Source organism: Brachycentrus maculatus, unplaced genomic scaffold, assembly GCF_059751285.1.
Source record: "Brachycentrus maculatus isolate JH-2025_06_01 unplaced genomic scaffold, ASM5975128v1 h1tg000240l, whole genome shotgun sequence".
NCBI lineage: Eukaryota > Metazoa > Arthropoda > Insecta > Trichoptera > Brachycentridae > Brachycentrus > Brachycentrus maculatus.
In genome coordinates, this window is record NW_028280991.1 from 1654646 (window position 1) to 1673164 (window position 18519).

General features: G+C 30.9%; 2 protein-coding genes across 3 annotated transcripts; one reads left to right on the forward strand and one right to left on the reverse strand.

Annotated features, from left to right (window-relative positions):
* Positions 1–4633: 4633 nt before the first annotated feature.
* On the reverse strand, positions 4634–10567 carry LOC148306500 (lysosomal phospholipase A and acyltransferase-like). The gene is made up of 6 exons (XM_088264912.1): positions 10284–10567; positions 9355–9729; positions 8713–8940; positions 7350–7521; positions 7030–7152; positions 4634–6346 (listed from the first exon to the last, which is right to left on the reverse strand). Exons 1-6 carry the CDS (start codon positions 10366–10368, stop codon positions 6100–6102), a joined length of 1230 nt encoding a protein of 409 aa, XP_088121038.1. The 5' UTR covers positions 10369–10567; the 3' UTR covers positions 4634–6099.
* A 2341-nt stretch (positions 10568–12908) lies between these two features.
* LOC148306501 (uncharacterized) lies at positions 12909–16154 on the forward strand. Of its 2 annotated transcripts, XM_088264899.1 has the most exons (4): positions 12909–13069; positions 13148–13333; positions 13419–13509; positions 14443–16154. In XM_088264899.1, the coding sequence occupies exons 2-4, from the start codon at positions 13227–13229 to the stop codon at positions 14929–14931; spliced, it is 687 nt and encodes a 228-aa protein (XP_088121025.1). In that variant the 5' UTR covers positions 12909–13069; positions 13148–13226; the 3' UTR covers positions 14932–16154. The 2 variants fall into 2 exon arrangements, with proteins under 2 accessions (XP_088121025.1, XP_088121024.1); XM_088264898.1 differs by having other exon boundaries at positions 13024–13333.
* The last annotated feature ends 2365 nt before the right edge of the window (positions 16155–18519 follow it).

An 18519-nucleotide genomic window follows, 5' to 3' on the forward strand; every position in this document is an offset into this window, starting at 1 on the left:
CCATAGAAGCGTAACTGTACAATAAATATTTACCTATTACAAATATGAAGCGTTATATAAGTTTTGCCATCTGAAAATATCATACTAACTTGAAAATACATTACAATTCTATTGTGTGATGATACTAAATTTTAAGGAAAACTGTTGGAATGACCACCAAATTAATTTTGGCTACCAAATCCTAACCGGCATTTGAAATTATTGGCCACATAAATAATATTTAGATGGCAAAACAGAATTTTGTTGTATATTTATGTATGTATAAAAATTTATGTTTTCATTTCACATTATAACAAGCATTTTTGCAAGTAATGGTATGATGAATTTGAAGACATGCACTTTTTGTCCTTCACCGAGATGATAATATATGTATATGTAAAGCATGTCAAGTTGTTTAGTTTTAATATAATTATGGCACTTACTGGCAGTAACTATGTTATATAAACATATGATACATAGTGATTGGGTTATGAATGAATCATATGTACGAAATGAACACAGATATTATTTTACTAAACACATGCTCTGTTATGAACTGAAATAGTGTCCAATTTGCCAAACTCCATAAAAAATATAATCAAGATATTTTATCTTCAATAGGCAATATTCAAGTCCACATATTTTATTTATTTTCACAATATACAATAAGGTATTAAAGGAATATCAGATCAAACATACTCTACATTTATAGTGAATTACGTATGTAGATTCTTTTATTAACAATCTAAAAAAATCAATGATTTCATTTGAAAAAAAAAAGCTAATTCAATAACAGTATTTCAATCAGTTGGTGGCATATTGCATCATCTTATCCATATCTTTGGAAGATTGATACCCATGCTGTTTAATGTAGTGTATTAAAGATTTCACTCAGCTACTTACTCAGAATGGAGATTGCGAGCTACACACTCGGAATAGAGTATAGAGTGCTTAGACTCTTGAGTTCAACCTACTTGTAGTAATTTCACACCCGACGTCATTATGATTTTATCATCTTGGCAGCAATTCAAATATCTACAGCAGGGGGGGGGAACCTTTTTATTTCTAAAGGCCACATTTATCTGATTTAACATAATGCAGCAGTAACGAAAACCTTGACACCCCCCCATAAACCAAATATTTTAAATTCCCAATTCAATTTTTTAAATATTTAAACCACAGTTACACATTTATAAATCAAATTTAATATTTATTGTTAAACAATGTTGAATATATGTAAAAATTACATAAGTAAGTCAAAAGGCTATATCAGAGTAGCCAAGAGGCTGCAGGTTCTCCCCCCTCCCCCCCAGTCTTGAGTTTAATCCTTTATTTCCTTGCAGACTTTAATAATCATAATACCGATTGTCTTAATTTATTTGCTTATAGAAAGAATTGATAGTATTCAATCATAAAATTGTCATCCTTGGAGCATTTTCAAAGGAATATGGAAAATTCAGTGTTCATTACTTTTTATTATATGTATTTTGCCAATTCTATTTTTTATTATTATCTTATAAATATATCTTATCAGTTACAAGTCCGTTGTCGTTATATCTGAAACAATTTGTTTATTATTATTATTATTTATTTATTAAAGTTCCAGGTGTCAACAAATGGCAGACTGATAATTACTATTTAAGCATCCTTAAATATATAGATTTTCACTAAAATTATACAAATAAAGAGAACTTACATTCTCCCCAAGGTAATATTCGGTTTGAAAAAGTAACAAAAAATAGTGTTTTGTATCAAACCAATATTCTGATCAGTATAATATTTTGTTAATACCATTATTACTTTAATTATTTTCACTGGATTATGTAATTGAAAAAAGAAATACAAATAGTAGCATGTGTGGTCAAGATTTTGTACTTTTAAACACATCAGATATTCACAACAATGTATAGATGTTTTATAAAAGTTATGGAACAAAAATGAAAGCATTTTTATTTTATGAAAAACCTTTATTGTCCGAATTTGTAAAACAAACAAATACCGTCAAAATAGCAACCCATACAAATATCACATTATTTATAAGAATAAACATTAAAAATTTGAGTATATACACTTGTTTATGACTTTGCCATTTATAAAATACACTTATCAGCCATTTAATATTGTCAAAGAAAATTTGGAACAATACTACTGATGTACTCAGCCATTTTCAAAGTTGAGCAAATATACCTGTCATTATTTTTATTCAATTGTTTGATTTTCATTTTGACATTAAATTAATAAGTAAGTTAATACTAATGTATGTGATTTTTTTAATGCAGCCAATTACAAGGTCTACTTTTTATAACAAATGTTCAGTACAATTTTTTTTTATATTAAAAGTTTTTTTAAGACATCTTTTTTTCTAGAATCTGTAAAAGAAAAAAAAAACAGGTATCCAAGCCACTCGGTTATATTTGCATAAAGTTTTCCTGTTACATTGTCAAAAATTATGGCAGTCATATTTAAATTCATATCCATTTTTTGGTGAAATCCAGTAAAATTCAAGTGTATTAACTAATTTAAACTAATTTTTACCAAAAATTAAGCATTTACACAGATACTACAGATACAAAATGTGTTTTCCAACATTAAAAACCACAAAAAGCTTTCTGACAGCTTTATTATGGTTTCGTCCATGCATCTATTTAAATGAGATTGATTAATACATATATCGTAGTCATACAGGAGAAAGTGACCAAGTGCATTTGTTTACAAAAACGTGATCATTGACTATTTGATATCTTACTAGCTTAATATTGCCCTGAAAAAATCCCAAAGCGATTTTAAACCCGGAAGTATAATATATTGACTTGTTAAAAATGACTAACTGCATTGATGTTTATTTTGTTGCCAAGCTAAAGTGACTTAAATGGCCCTCCTGAATATTTTACATTTTGTTAGTTAGTCACTTTCTCCTGTACGACTACGATATAGATAACTAAAGTATGTATTATAAAAACTATGCTTAGTTTCCACATAAATATATTATTTTGAGACACAAAAAGACTTTGTTTTTTGATCCACTCACATTTTTATTGAAAACCAATTAGTTTTGGCAACAACCTGTTGCCCTCTTCAGGGTTTTTTTATGACTAAACATGCCGTACTAGTTGTTTTCCAATAAAAATGTGAGTGGATCAAAAAACAAGTATTTTTATTTCTCAAAATAATATATCACTATGATCCACAAAGTTAATGCTTTTAATATTCAAAATATCCACATAAATAAATTGTTCTATAGCATAAATAACGAAAATATCACATGAACCAGTGAGAGAGCTTAATGACATACATTTCAACTACATATCGACTGCTTAGTGTAAATTTGGTGTCTTAAAAAACTAATTTATATGGAATAGATATTTTTATTTTTGGACTGTAAGCTAAAACAATTTAATTTATCATTGAACTTTGAAATACACTATTTTTTCAATACTTAATACATATTGCAAACTGTAATTTCACAATGTTATTATACAAAGTATGAACCCCTAGCACTTGAGTGCAGCCATAGGATGCAGCATACATGTTTGCTGTATAATTGGAGTCCGCCATTATGGCAACATTTTTTTTAATACATTTTGTTTTCTTCACTTTTCAATATAATTTAACCAGTACTGTATTAGTACGATTAAATAGTAATAAGTTACGGAATTTAATCGAGTTGGGAGTATGCACGTACAAAAAAACTTTTCAGTGCTAAAGGTTTATTTTGTAGTTCCACCAAATTAATATTAAGCAGTCAATATCACAAGTACTTAAATATAATGGTAAGTGGATATAAATAAAATCACAAATGTTATGAGATAACAGAACTTTTTCTACGTTTACATTAGTAACAAAAAAATCTGGAATGTTAAGTATATTTATATAAATTGTAAGCGTGCATAGATTCTGTTTGATCAAAAGCATTACGAACATATAAATATTATCAAAACAAAGTATATTTATCTATATGGTATTATCATAAAATTATAATAATATATGTATTAAAATAACAACAAATAAGGTTTATTCAGTCACCTACATAGCTTTATCTATTAAAATATCGGCAAGGACATTAATTTTATTTACAAACACTTCTCCAAAGAGAAGCATGATCAAAATTTAAGAAATTTCTTTTTTATAGCAAATAAATTTATAGTTTTAATGTTTATTTTTTTCCAGTTTCATTAAGTACTATGAAACCAAAAAATAGATTAGGTTTTTCCAGTAAATGGACAAAATCAATTAAAAATTTAATCCATAAAAATCATCACAATTACTTATTTTACAAAGTTAAATTTTTATATTATAATTACATTTTGAATTTTACCGATAGCGTTAGTTAACATGATAGGGAAACTGGAGATTGCGGAAGCCGTAAAACCCAATGAAAAGAAGATCTTTCATTGGCTGTAGTGAAGTCACTCGCAAAAATGCGCAATTTTGGAAAAAATCTCATGTTGGTCAGAGATTGGTTGGTGAGTTAAAACAATTTGCTTAAAAACCCCAAAATATTCAACAATAGATTGCTACATTACTTGATTTCTAATATTTATGCCATTATAAAATACTTCTAATTTCAGAACATTTAAAAAATATTATTTTATTAGTACTATATATTATTATTGTTATTATATTAAATACCTTCATTGGCCTGAATATAAGTAAATATTTTTTACACAGTAATCTTCTAATAATTTTATTTGAAGATTTCATAATTGCAGAAGTTCAATCATCAAACAATTCTATCTAAATTATACATAATTAGCAGTTCTATAACAAGATTCTAATACATATACAGTATTATTAAAATGCCTTTAGTGGCGAAAGAACATTGAAGTTCCTCGAGTGTGTAGTGCCTCAATATGTTTTGTTCCTAAGCTAAGGTGGGTTTGTACGGTTTAAAATATTGGATACATAATAACATCTATTGAAATAATTATAATCAAAAACATGACAGATGAAATATAAAAATTATCGCCATTATATCAAGATCTTGAGATCTACATTGGGCATTTGACTAGTGCTATGTATGTGGAGGAATCCCTTTCATTGTCATACATGTTTGGTGAAACTGACTTTATTTAAAATTTACTAGTACCCTGACATTTAATGAATACTTTAGTTACATTTTTCTGGCACCACAGATGATACACTGTAAATATATTTGATGAGGGATATAAAGAAGATGATTTTACTAGGTTGTTAGCAGCCTGATGCTACCTAGCTAAAGTACTTGAGAGTTAATGTTCCAATTATTCAGCAAATTTTATTGAATAATTGCGTAACGTCATTTTTCATGTGGTGAAAATGGTGACTTTCACAGCATTGCGTTTTTTTTGACAGGGCCAAATAGTTTACAGTATTATGTTTTAGATTATTTGTTTACACTTATAGGCAGTGCCGAATATAGTCTTGCCACATACTAAAAATAATTGAGAATATACTAGTTGATCAATTAATACAATTACATTATTCTCCCCTCTCCTGTAAGGAAGTGCCCGCAATGTTGTGCCAAGTGAATATATGTAGATCTGGGATTACATAAAGGATGAAATCCCGGATCATATAATTATGAGTAATTATTTCATTAATATGTTAAAATTAGTACATTTTTTTTAAAATTGAACATAACTTTGCAAAATGGAACCATTCCAAAATATAATTTTCTTGCGCCTTGTATATGCCTGCGATAAAACATTGTACATGAATATAAATATGAAACTAAACATGATTTACTATTTATCATACTTTTCCGAATGGTCTTTTTATGCATAAATGCCTAAATAATTATCTTGCCAAATTGTCAACATATTGTAAGATTAACTTTAAAATGTAATATAAATGTGTGTAAAAATTACAACCACATTTGTTCATTCATTTGATGTCGCAGAATGGTCTATTATGCATAAAGCCACACTATTAATCTAGTCGAATTGTCTACATATTCAAATAGAAAACTGTAAAAAGCAAGATAAATAAAAATATTAATCTACACTTATAAAATCAACTAAAATTTAAACATAAATATTATTCAATAACTTCTTAAATATGTATGTATCAGTTAAAATATGCCACTACAAAATAAATATTTACATAAATGGTTTATACAGTTCTATTGCAGTTAGAATGGATTTATGCAAATATTTTTTTGACATAATCTAGCATCCTTGCATCGCTCAGGATGCCCAAGTGGTCAGCCTTAGTGAGAGGTAAGTGAGATACCGCTTTGTACCCGTGCGTGTGGAGTCCCCATTTCCTCCTCCTTTTGGCCGACCAGTGTAGACAGCCCTCGAGAGAGCGGATGTTAACAGTCCCATCACCGTTCCCGGTGGCCAGAGTCGGATACCCATCGAGCCATGTTCCTGGTTTGTATACCAATCTGCAAAGTAAACAAGGATGACAAAAAAAAACTTCCACCTTTCATTTGGTTACCTTACTGTGCGATGCAGATGTCTCCATTTGGTAAACATTTATAAGACCTTTACAACATTTTGAGTGTGTCCAAATACTTGTTCACAAAATCTGGATTATCTCCAATTACAGGAGTTATTTTCATATTATTTTTTGACATCTCATCAAAGATGAAGAAGAATATGGAAGTCTGGGCATTTACGGGGCTGACGACCGTCATAGGCTGGTTTAAGTGATCACTTTACACACGTGTAACATTAATTGTTTCTTTACATCTCACCAATAGATGTCTCTAGTGAAGTTCTAGTGATTCAAGAACAAGGTTTCTAAATTGGTTCATATATATATATATATAAAACTTCCATGAATTTGAGTAGTGTGGTTGTCAATAATGGGTAGAATTGGTGAATGAACACATTTTTAAACCCAATTCGTCATGTATATGTACATGGTTTAACTTCTTTTCAAAATAATTGATAAATATAGTATAAATAGTTGTGTATTAGTAAAATTTGATTCACATTGATCTAATTTATTAAACATATTTTTTCTCCAATTTTTTATGAGTTTATGGTAAAAGAACAATGTATGATAGTATTTTGTTTTGATCGCCATTAATAAATGATAAAAGTGCGTAATAGAATATTTTACCTTTCCACAGTAGGTACATCAGTGCCATACAAGCAATGCAATTCAACTCCCGGAGCCGTAAAGTCCATTGTGTACTCTATGGTGTCCTTACGCATTTCCCAGCCAGTAGGGTATTCTATATCGCTACAAAAATAGAAGCTCACTTTATTATAGTCTAAAACTAGCAATATATTTATTAATTAAAAACTATGGATTAAAATAACACTCAAAATCTTTTTGGTAATAGCCAAACTGCATTATTTATCAGTATCAGAAAGTAACAGAGAGAAGATATTAAGATAATGATATACATATGTAGTAAAAGATATCTATATATGTACCTAAAGAACTTCTGTAAATCCTTGATGGTATAATTTTGTTTGTCTGTCTGAACCAAGACTTCAGAATCCTTCCAAAACAGAGGCGATGGAAGCAACCACGATAGAGATGGCGCCGTTATTTGTTGTTCTTTTAATATACTTTCTCTTAAAACAAATGATCCGAGATCATCACCTGAAATTGAAAAATTACACAATGGTAAATTTAAAGTGTGTATTGATGCCTAGTAATGTATAATATCTGTTGTGGTATATTGAAATGCATTTATGAAAATGTCTGAATCGTTTGTTAGAAGCACATCTTTTGTCAATTTCATAATTCTGACTTATATCCATTTAGGACTGAAAAACAAAAGGGATATCTTGGAACTGTTTATCGTTAATGCGTTTTTATTTTATTTACAAGTCTCTTGGAAAAATGCAATTACATAGTTCACTTAAGTGCTGAAGGCATTGATAAAATAACGCTGAGAGAAATTATTTTTGACCTTTTTGCTTGAAATATGAAAACCAGACTATGGTAATAAATAATATATCATATTTTACACGACTTGATTTTTAGTTTTGTTTGATGTTCAAATATAAAATCGTGAATTGAAGTAGTTGATAAATAATTAGTTTGGAAATAGATCATTAAGACTTTTGTACCTTCAATTTAATATCATATTTGTACATGAGAAATTATTATTATTATTTATCACTAATGGCCATAACTAATCATAAATATTTAAATTTATTTTTAATAATTTGCCTCAGGCAAACAAAGTTAATACTGCTATCAAGAAAAAACAAATCCCATTAATAATATAATTTGTAAACAACTGTGGTTAGTGACGCAAATATCAAGTAAGTAAAAAAATATGAATAATGATAAGAGTTCGTAAATTACATTTTGTGCTGACTAATATTCCTCAAACATGAATAATTATATAAAGGCTCACATTGAGGAGGAAAAGTATCGAGTAGTAAATTAATACCTGTATTTTTTGGAAATCTTAATCAAATTACGTAATAAGTAAGACATTTTCTCCTCAAGCAGTAAAAAATATGAGTACACTATAAATTTATGGAAAAAAAACTGTCAGCAAATTATACGACTTTTTTTGTTGCTAATAATTGTTTTTAATCGATTATTAGTTTTAGGAATCAACTGAATCATTACAATAACTTTTTTTGAAGTTTTATTATTAAAATGAGTTATAGCTCTATGGTTTTCATTAGATTCATTCTATCACCAGTATAGACCTGATAGCATAAGAGTTCTTATTAGTTTGACATTCAAATAGGGAGCATAAAGTAGAGGGTACTGAGTTTCCATTAACTGAATTTGAGAAATTTATTTCTGTAGATAAAATGACTACATTACCTATTGCAAACACTTTAATGGCCTTGACAGCCCCCCCCCACGGGGCAGCCAGTGTCACCATTCTCTGGATAAAGGTGTCCTTCCACTTTTGGGGTTGTTTCTGGAGGAAGTAGAGAGCCATGGGTCCACCCATACTGTGCGTGAGCAAAGTTACTTTACTCTGGTTATTCAAAGCATATGTCTCTTCAACCAAACTCTTCAATTTTACAAAGAATTCCTGATTTTCATCTGCAATGAGATGAATACGAAATAGAGAGTTAGTTGCATGAATTCAATTGTTAATGGCAAGGTAACATTCTTGTCATAAAGTATTTAACTATTTGACAAAAAAATCCAAAGTACAATGTTGTTAAACTAGGAGATCTACAATACAAAATTACACTTATATTAATAAATCATCATAATACAGAAGACGATTTAATCGGAGTATTATTATGCTGTAGACTATTTAACATTTAGATATTAGATCTCCAAGTAAAGTAGCTAAAATGAATACTTTGAAGATTACTACATTTGCCTCCAAAATGTCTAATTAAATATTCAAAAGTATATTATGCATATCAGTCTGATTGTAGATACGTCACTAAAAGATCAATGACCATAATAAATATAAATAATAAAAATAATAATAAATTCAAGTACTTGGTGCTTTCCTGAAGTCGTACGGTGCTCCCCTGATAGAAACGTTTCGTACATATCCAATGGTGACGAGTGCATTCGCAATATCCTTGAAATATGCCCCGGCTGATGCGTGCGATGGATCGAGCCACTCTACCGGCTCTGGGTCTCCCCATCCGGGAATTCTAGTTGTTACTCCCTGAGGATTCTCTGTGATCCGTGTGAGATTATTATAATGCAGTTTCATATTGTCGATCCAACAGTCAATCACCAGCGGAACGAGCAATTCTTTATTCAGCCAGATGGTGAAGAAATCCGACGTTGTTTTCTCACATAAATAATGCACCACAGTAGATTTGTTAAGGGTGGCCTCCAGTTGACTTCCCCCATCGCCAGGAACTGGAAGACAAAACATTTCAAATTCGATACAAAATGACTTTGGTGGTGATATATTATTTTATAGAATTTTTTACAGAAGAGCTATTCAGCTGTTTAAAATCTAGAGAAAGTTTTCTTTTTACTTTGTGTCCAATCTGACATTCAAATGGTTCAGTTTTGATATCAGCAGACTAAATGTTTTTTTTAATGAATATTTAAATAAATATATTTAATCATTATGTATGCGATTAAAATTAGAAATCAACGAATTATTTCCGAATATAGTTTTTGATGCTGGCATCCTTTCAAAAAAATATATCCTTGTACAGAATCCGCTTTAGAATTCGTATTTATATAAGAGAAGTGATCTTTCGAGTATCGACTTTGATTTCGAGATCAACTTTGTAAACATAAATTTACATGCTGCGAAAAAACAATTTTGAGGAAAATCTGTCCAGTTATAAATCATTAGGATAGTTCTGCATTGCAGTGACGGATATAAATTCTAACACCGAGTATATTGCTTCTGTCGTCGAAAATAATTACAATACGCAGTATGTAAAAAAAATACTTACTCAGTATTACAGGCGATTTCGCACTGACGAAATTCAATAAAATAAAATAAAATAGCAAATTGAACATTTCTTTTCTCAGCTTCATGATCTAATATATCGTTAACTAAAAATATTATATACGTAAATTCGAATAGTGAAATCACTCGTAAACATTTATGAACACAATAACATCGTTTTATCTTTTCTAAACACAATAATTCGATCAAGAACTCGACAAACTCTGTTATGTTGATTCCGTTCGGTCTGCCGTCGCTCGCTACTCGCTATTCGCTATCAATATCAAATCAAGCATACGTCAAAAGTCAAAATAATTTTGAAGTTTAGCGCACGACGCGAAAGAAGTTAATTCAAATGACGCTAGATGTCACGACCTGACTAATATTTGGATTGAATACTACAAGGTCTGCTTATCAGTGAATTAAAATTAGTCCTGATCTACGCAGACGTTAGAATTAACATTTTAGTCCTATCCTCTCCGCAAAATTTGTGGAGGATCGTTTTGATGCGCTGAAACACCGTTTAATACTAATTGAATGTAAAAAATAGTAGTTGCATTAAAAAAAAACTAAAAATATGAATTTATTTATGTCTGTATTCAAACTCCAGTTCTGCAGTGTAATTTTTAACACGTTTGGCTACCGTATTGGAGATCCCGGGATTGATTCCCCTACGGGTCGAAATAAATACAATTGTTTTTTAAAATATAATAAAAATAAAAGCTCTAAAAAAATTTTTAGATCACTCTGGACTAATGTTTAAAAGGCAAAATTTATCACCTTGCTTTCTTGTATTAACGATTAAGAAAACCCTGCAGTGTCTTATGAGTCGTTGAGTGCGGATTTCCTAAATGCTAAACTTTTCTTTGTACCTTTGACTTACAATGCTTAATATTTTTTTATATAAAAATTGACATACCTGTACACTATGCTCTGCGGGAAAAAAATCGATACTATTGTGAAAAAAATCTGAAGAAACGTAAGTATATTATAGATGTAAATGCTTAAATTTTACTTACAGCTTTAAAGCGATTTTGTTGGTTGTTGTATTTATTTAAAAACCTTACTAGGTAATGCCTCTTCATTTTTCATTTAAATTGCATGGTAAATTTAGTTGCCGAAAAATTATTTAAGTAAAATTAAACCTTTTCATCATATTCAAAAAGATAATTTGGATGATTCTGGGATATAAAATTAGGTTTTCGGATATAAGAATAGATGGGATACAAATTGTGCAGGCGAAGAAGCTCAGGGTGAATAATACTTATTATATATTATATATTAATATGTAAATATAAAGAAAAAAAATAGCGTCAACAACTAATGACTCGGGGTTGCATGCCCGTATTTATACAAGTTGTATACTGATACTACGTACGAGTCCCTTGGAAACATTTTTTGAATAAATATTAAATACAATTATTTTATATTTCCACATTAACACCAAAATTTGCTATTCTTCTTCTTCTAACCCTTATCCGCACCCAATGTGCATAGGACACTGCATCGTATTGACGCAGTGCTATTCTCTTACCTTTTGAAGGCTGACGACGGTGTACTTCTTGTTGATAGCTGAGAAGACCTGCAAACGCTGGTGACCAAAAGCATATGACGTGTGCAAAGAAAATGATTTGCTGGTGAAGGTTGACCGATATTAAATTAAGGTTTTTGAAAAAGATAAATGTAGATCTGGGTGTAAAATTTTAGAATCAAGGAAACCGGTTGATGATTTTGTATACATATTCGGGATATATGTTTCCTAATAATGAATCATTCATAAAAAATATTGAAATGAGAGTAAATGTTGGGAACAGAGTAAATGATGCATTGAAATTAGTTAAAAGTAATAAAAGCCTAACAGCGGAAGCTGAACTGGTAGTACATCATAGAGTCCTGGTACCAACCCTAATGTATAGAAGTGTAGCACGGAGTTGACAGAAGAAAGATGAAAGTAAACTTGAACTAACTAACCAAACTAACTAACCATCACGCCGCTTCCCCGCAGGGGTAGGCAGAGAGAATCGAACGCCACACCACTCTGTCTTTGCAAACATTCTTTGCCTCTTCTACATTCATGCATCTTCTCATACATACCCGACGATTATTACGACTCCTGACCCGGCCGCTTTCAAGTATTTGACATACCTGATTGTGCCAAGTTTTTCTCGGTCGTCCTCTGCCTTGTAAGTAAACTTGATGCAGTCGAAATGCGATCTCTCAGGTGAATGTGCGGCAAAACAATGTTTGATAGATGTCTGAATGGTGAAGTAAGGAAATAATAATGAGAGTGAAATAATTAATTTTATCGATTAATGCTTAGCCTTGCAAGCATTATCGATAAAATTAAGCAAGGTGTGTTAGATGGTTTGAACATGTGGAACGAATGAGTGAGAAAATAATGGTAAAAAAATCATAAGGCGAATGTGGTGACACAGTGATGTGGCGTTCTATTCTCTCTGCTTACCCCTTCATATAAGTTTTATTTTTAAATAATTTGTTTCCATTTTTAATATCATTTCGTTGTTATTAATTTCTAAAATCTACGATTACATGCAGAGAGCCACAAAGTTTCTGCGGTTTTACTCAGAAAATACAGTTTGATTATCATTTTATATATTTGTACGTACTTACCTAAATAGTTAGAATAGTGTCTATAATTTATCAGGATAAGTTATCAGGAGCGAAGTTTCGAGTAATAAGTAGATACTAATTTCTTTTTTCGTAAATTTTTAAACACCTATATCATTCTCCATAGAAGTTGACGTGAGGCGCCATGAGCTGCGGCCCCCGGTAAAGAGCGAGGAAGATAAAACTGACAGTTTGCCGAGTTATGAGTATTTTCATATTTCTTTTGTCGCATTTTTACAGGTATCCGAAGTGAAACATATTAATACCCAATGGTTTTTAAAGTGCGTTGTAAGAAATCTCGCTTCATATTCTACCGATAATGGATGTTGATACACCCAACACATTGAAAAGATGTAGTAGTGCACCGCTGATAAACGAAGTTCCTCTAACAATGTCTTCATCGCCTTCGACTAGTACCACTCCAAGGTATGTTTCGTCTCATGTAGCTGGCCGTAAAAAGTCATATTTCTCCGTTGATGCCTCTGATTACTTAATGGTTTGTTGATTTTAGGGACACATCACCCTTTAACATTTTTGCAAACCACAATCAGCAGAGAACTCGGAGATTTAGTGCCAGCTTTAGTCCACATATTCATTCGCCGGTAAGTTCTGAGACATAATTGTGTAAATTACTCGCACACAGTACATTGGATATTTTGCGAAAATTATAATAAAAGTTTTGTAAAAATATATAACTTAAGAATGTGGTCTTTCATATAATAAGAATGTTGATGTAATATAATAGTGAATCGAGTCGAACATTAATTCTGAATTATTTCAATAATTTCATTAATGGTTCTCATTTTTTTAATGGTTTTTGAGAGAGATATCACATTACTTAGGTCAGAGGCCAAATTCACAACAATGTTTTATAAAATTCTCGGTACATCTCTCGAGTCCATGTAAATAATTAAAAATTTATGCTAAATTACAAGAAAATAAATATTCTCCACCAGATTATTTATCAAATTGTCAGATAAAAATCTAATAGTTTTCACTGACCAATTTATGTGAGCAATCTTTCTTTCTCTGAAAATTATTTTGAGCAAGTATTTATTTACATATTCAAAGATTAATTAATAATATTAAATAATTAAAAAATATACATATATATGGTATATTATAATTTTTTTATAAACATTTACAAAATCAAAATACTTTGCCGCAATATTATTCACATACAAAGTTTAAAATTCCTATATCATGTGCCAATGTAAATTCTAAGTATGTGATTTCCACAATACTGAATCAGTAAAATAAATATCAGTAATAATATATCATATGTATACAACAATGAGAAGTCAACTGTCTTCTTATTAAGAAGACAAAGAAAAGAAACAATTTTTTCATTTTAAATGTTGAAGATAAAAGAAAAAAAGTTGTATTTGTAAATTTAGATTATTTAATTTAAAAAAAAAAAAAAATTACTAATCGTCAATATTAGAGTGACGGTGTTACACTTTTTTAGTTTTCTTATTTAGTCTTTGATTATGAAGAAACTGTAATGTGATAATAAATGAGAATAAATGTCTCAGAATGGTACGGGTCCCCGGATGACGCCTCGGGTGAGCCAGTTGCGCCAAGAGGAGTGCGCCGATGTGACCAACATCAGAGAGGTAGCGCACGAGCGAGAGACGCACAGCGCCATACAGATGAGCCAGTCCTGGGAAGACCTGACTCTGGTGGGGGGCGCGTCGCCCACGCGGCCTGCGCGCTTCTCCCCGGGCGTGTCGCCCTCCCCCACTCGCAAGGTGAACTTCGCCACGCGCCGCAGCCTGTCGCCCATCGCCATGCGGCCGTCCTGCCTCAGCCCCGTGGGCCGCCCGTCCGCGCTGGCCGCCACCAAGAGGCGCTTCGACCTGGAGGACGCGCCCGCCGCCAAGCGCTGCTGCTGGGCTGCGGAGGGCCGCGCCCCCTCCGCGCCCGATTCGCCGGGCACCGACTCGGGCTTCGTGTTCCGCCCCGTGTCCCCGCGCGCCCCCTCGCTGCCCGCCCCCGCCCCGCCCGCGCAGGGTCCCAGCTAATACCCCCGACTATCCTCGATAGCTCCCCAGCCAAAGGAACATTTGTACATAAATTTGTAATATATACATACCTACATATTTAGCTCTAGTGGAATTAGAGCTTTATCCAAACGTACTCCTGTTTCGGTTGTAAAATTCTGTATATTATCGCCTACTTCGTACGTTACACATTTTGAACTTTTTAAAAATAAAATTTGTTTTGAATTGAATTAGTTATGTTACAGTGACTACCATGTTTCGACTCTTGTTTCTTTCAAATTATATTGCCATGTAAAATTAGGTGTTTATATGTTTATAGGCTTAGTTGAATTATTATTGTTATTATTCGAGTGTTTGTCAGATTCTGGCACTTCCAGTTACTGACCGAATCTCATTTTATGACATGTAAAATGCAGAAATGATTAAAAATGAAGTAAAATTTGTAAACTAAGACACATAAGCACTGTCTGCTATTACTCATTCGTTTTGTTTAATGGTAAGATTTTTTAACATAAAAACTATTGTGTAATGAATATCCCAGTGTGAAGTTGCTAATCATTAAAATAGTTTCTCTAAGAAATTCATCACTACCATTCGGTATCAATATAACGAAAATGTACCTAGTTATTTTTTTTAACCTGTAATGTAGATAGTCATTAGTTTCTCTTATGTTTTTATAATAAATTAAAAGTCCCACTCGTAGTATCGAGTATAGCTCATTTCCCAAAATGATGTTATAAAGAGGCAATATACATTGTTTTATACTATCAAGAGAGTTCAAATTATTAATAAAAGCGATTAAATTAATATTATTTCAAAAATTGTATATATACCTTCACATTTTTTGTTGTTGTATAGGTAATACTTAGTCGGTACTTTTTTCAGATTTTAAAAATCTACTTTTGACAATATTTTATACAAAATAATCTTCGGTATAATATCAAGTTTAAGGACCCATTTACAAGAATCGGTAAATCCAGGTGGTCAATTTTCATGGAAAACATTAATTTATTTATATTGGGGTCGGAGTGCAAACTTGATTTGGAGTGGCACTCGAGCATATTATACAGTTTTCATTAGATTTTCTTGTTGCATTAAATCTTTCTTTTATCCTATGATTATGATCATTTGTAGTGCTTAAAGATTAAACTTAAACCGTTCATTCATTCATAGCTACTGAGCGCTAATGTTTTTCTTCTTTAAAAGTCCACACAAAGGCAGTAAAGAATTAAAAAAAAAAAAAAGAATTACAATGAAGTAAAATACTAAGAATGGCAGTTTCAGCCTTTGTTCCTATGTCAATATTCTTCCGACATTTTTAAACGAAAAGCTTTGTTCAGTAGGATAATATTGTAATTAATATATTATTCAAATTTATCAAAATTATGTGTATTTGGAAAATCCTAGTATTCATAAAACCTTTTCCATACTCCTAAATAATATAGAAATTTGTTTGTAAATTTACAGAATTTATTACAGATTTGTGATTTTATTAGTGTAACAAATTAAATTATTATAATCTGCTTTTTTCTGGATATTTATGTAGGTCCGACCTAATAAAATGATATTATTTTTTTGACTAGATAACCAACAAAGTATTTCTTCCTTAAATGATGTGAATCTTAAGTTTTTTTCTTTGAGCTACTTGCAGGTTTATAAGACTTACTTTAATGGAGTGATAATCATATTGTTTTATGAGGTTTGGGCGAAACCAATAAATAACCTCAATTAAATAAATAAAAGTTATCCACTGATATCCGTTAAAAGTAATTTTTCTCCTTTATATTGTAGACTTTTAAAACTATCTTTCAAAATTAAAGTAAATAAAATCACGTCTATTCATAGGTTTTTTCTTCTGAAAATGTTCATAAAAAATAATCATAATTTTCTATGATTTCTTGTTCTTTTTGGTATTGCGAGATAAACTGATTTACTTATAAAAACATTTTTTGTGATTAAAATTTGTTTCATTAGGTTATTTTTATGGTACCTATTATTTCACCACATGTACAAGAAACATTCGTAGAGTAGGGCGTTTAAAGAATTGCAATAAAAAAATTGAATTTTTCAAAAATGCTCGAGTTTTTTTTATAATGCATTTCTAAAACAGGTATTTTAGATAATGTCAACTAAATAAAACATTGAAAAAAAACTTGCTTTTCATTTTCTGCGCTGTTTTTCCCTTTTTCATTTTAAAACTCTTTTAACCATCAGTTTTACTAAGTTCATTAAATATCTTCTAACTTAAAATTGATTGATTGGAAACGCTAAGATGGTGCACATCCAGAAAACATTGTAGCAACTCATCGGTGTAGTACCATCAAGTAAAAATGTGATAATTGGTATATCCAATTAGTTTTTCTCAAGAAAAAGAATAGTTTGCAATTTAAAAAAAAAAAATTATACATAAATATACTTGCCTTTTTTAATTTTTCAACAAACATAACTTGTCATACTTTAGCCACAGCGTTTATATTATATAAAAATCAGCTTAGTCCTATGAGTTTCTAAACCCATTTAGGTAAACTTTATGAGAGAGTAAGGACATAATTTAATCTTCAATGGAATTGATCACAAATGCCATATCGTAAACAAGGGCACTATACCTTTTTCAAATGCCGAATACTGCGGGGGCAGACATGATCCGGGAAGACTAGGAGTACAGTAATACACTATATCAAGTAGTGGGAATCATTTATTTACAAAAAAATCTGTTAAAAACACAAACGTACATATTAATTATACACGGAAAATAATCATTTACCATTTTAAATAAAATTGTCTTAAATATTTAAAACATTTCAATACTATATAAATTCTTAGCAAGCGTAATTATGTTGTGTCGCAACAACACCAGTCTGCAATACATATTTATTACATATCTGCACATTTCCCCGCGACAATTTGTTAATGGGTTAACGATAGTAACAGTTGTTTAATTCTGGTAAACATTTTGTCTAGTAAGTGCATTACATTCAAGATTATGAAAGAGCTCCTTTAGGGCAACTGAAAAAGTATGCAAGTAATGATCCTTTTTAAAGGTAACTACAACTTTTTTATGGCACAGTACATAATACATAATCTACAGAAAATTACTTTTAATTAGTCTCGGCACAGGACACAATGCAAGAAAAAGCTGGGCAATCTCAGAATTTAACATATGAGCCATTTTATTTATCTACTGTATTTGTGGCATTACAATGACAATTGTGAGGATTAAGGAAAGCCAACATACGACACTCGTGGGACAAAATATCATCAAACAAATCAATTCAATGAGAATGCTTTCTTCATTCAGCTTAGTGGACAATACTGTCTTGTTTCTGCGTGAACGCCGTATCAAATAAGGATAGAATGTACTTTTTAGTTTTAATAAAACTGGTGTAAAAACCAAGTTCATCGTAGCTAGTTTAATGTCAGTCAATATGTGATTATTCTTGAAAAATTCAAGTACATTTATCAGAGAGAGAGAGAGAGAGATGTGTAATAAGGGATTTATTTGTGAGAAAATATATTATAAAATTACAATTTCCGAAAAATAAGATGTAATAAAAAACCGCATGCAGGTTTTAAGGTGATGGATTTTATGCACATCTGGTTTTAGTGTTT

What these genes read in the sequence shown, in the direction of transcription:
- LOC148306500 (XM_088264912.1), bottom strand. Translation starts at nt 10,368, where the DNA reads ATGAAGCTGAGAAAAGAAATGTTCAATTTGCTATTTTATTTTATTTTA. An exon ending in GAAATCGCCTGTAATACTGA is followed by an intron (nt 9,730 to 10,283) that starts GTAAGTATTTTT and finishes TTTGTCTTCCAG; the next exon opens with TTCCTGGCGATGGGGGAAGT. An exon ending in GATGTACCTACTGTGGAAAG is followed by an intron (nt 6,347 to 7,029) that starts GTAAAATATTCT and finishes TTTACTTTGCAG; the next exon opens with ATTGGTATACAAACCAGGAA.
- LOC148306501 (XM_088264899.1), top strand. Translation starts at nt 13,227, where the DNA reads ATGGATGTTGATACACCCAACACATTGAAAAGATGTAGTAGTGCACCG. An exon ending in TCGACTAGTACCACTCCAAG is followed by an intron (nt 13,334 to 13,418) that starts GTATGTTTCGTC and finishes TGTTGATTTTAG; the next exon opens with GGACACATCACCCTTTAACA. An exon ending in GTCCACATATTCATTCGCCG is followed by an intron (nt 13,510 to 14,442) that starts GTAAGTTCTGAG and finishes TAAATGTCTCAG; the next exon opens with AATGGTACGGGTCCCCGGAT.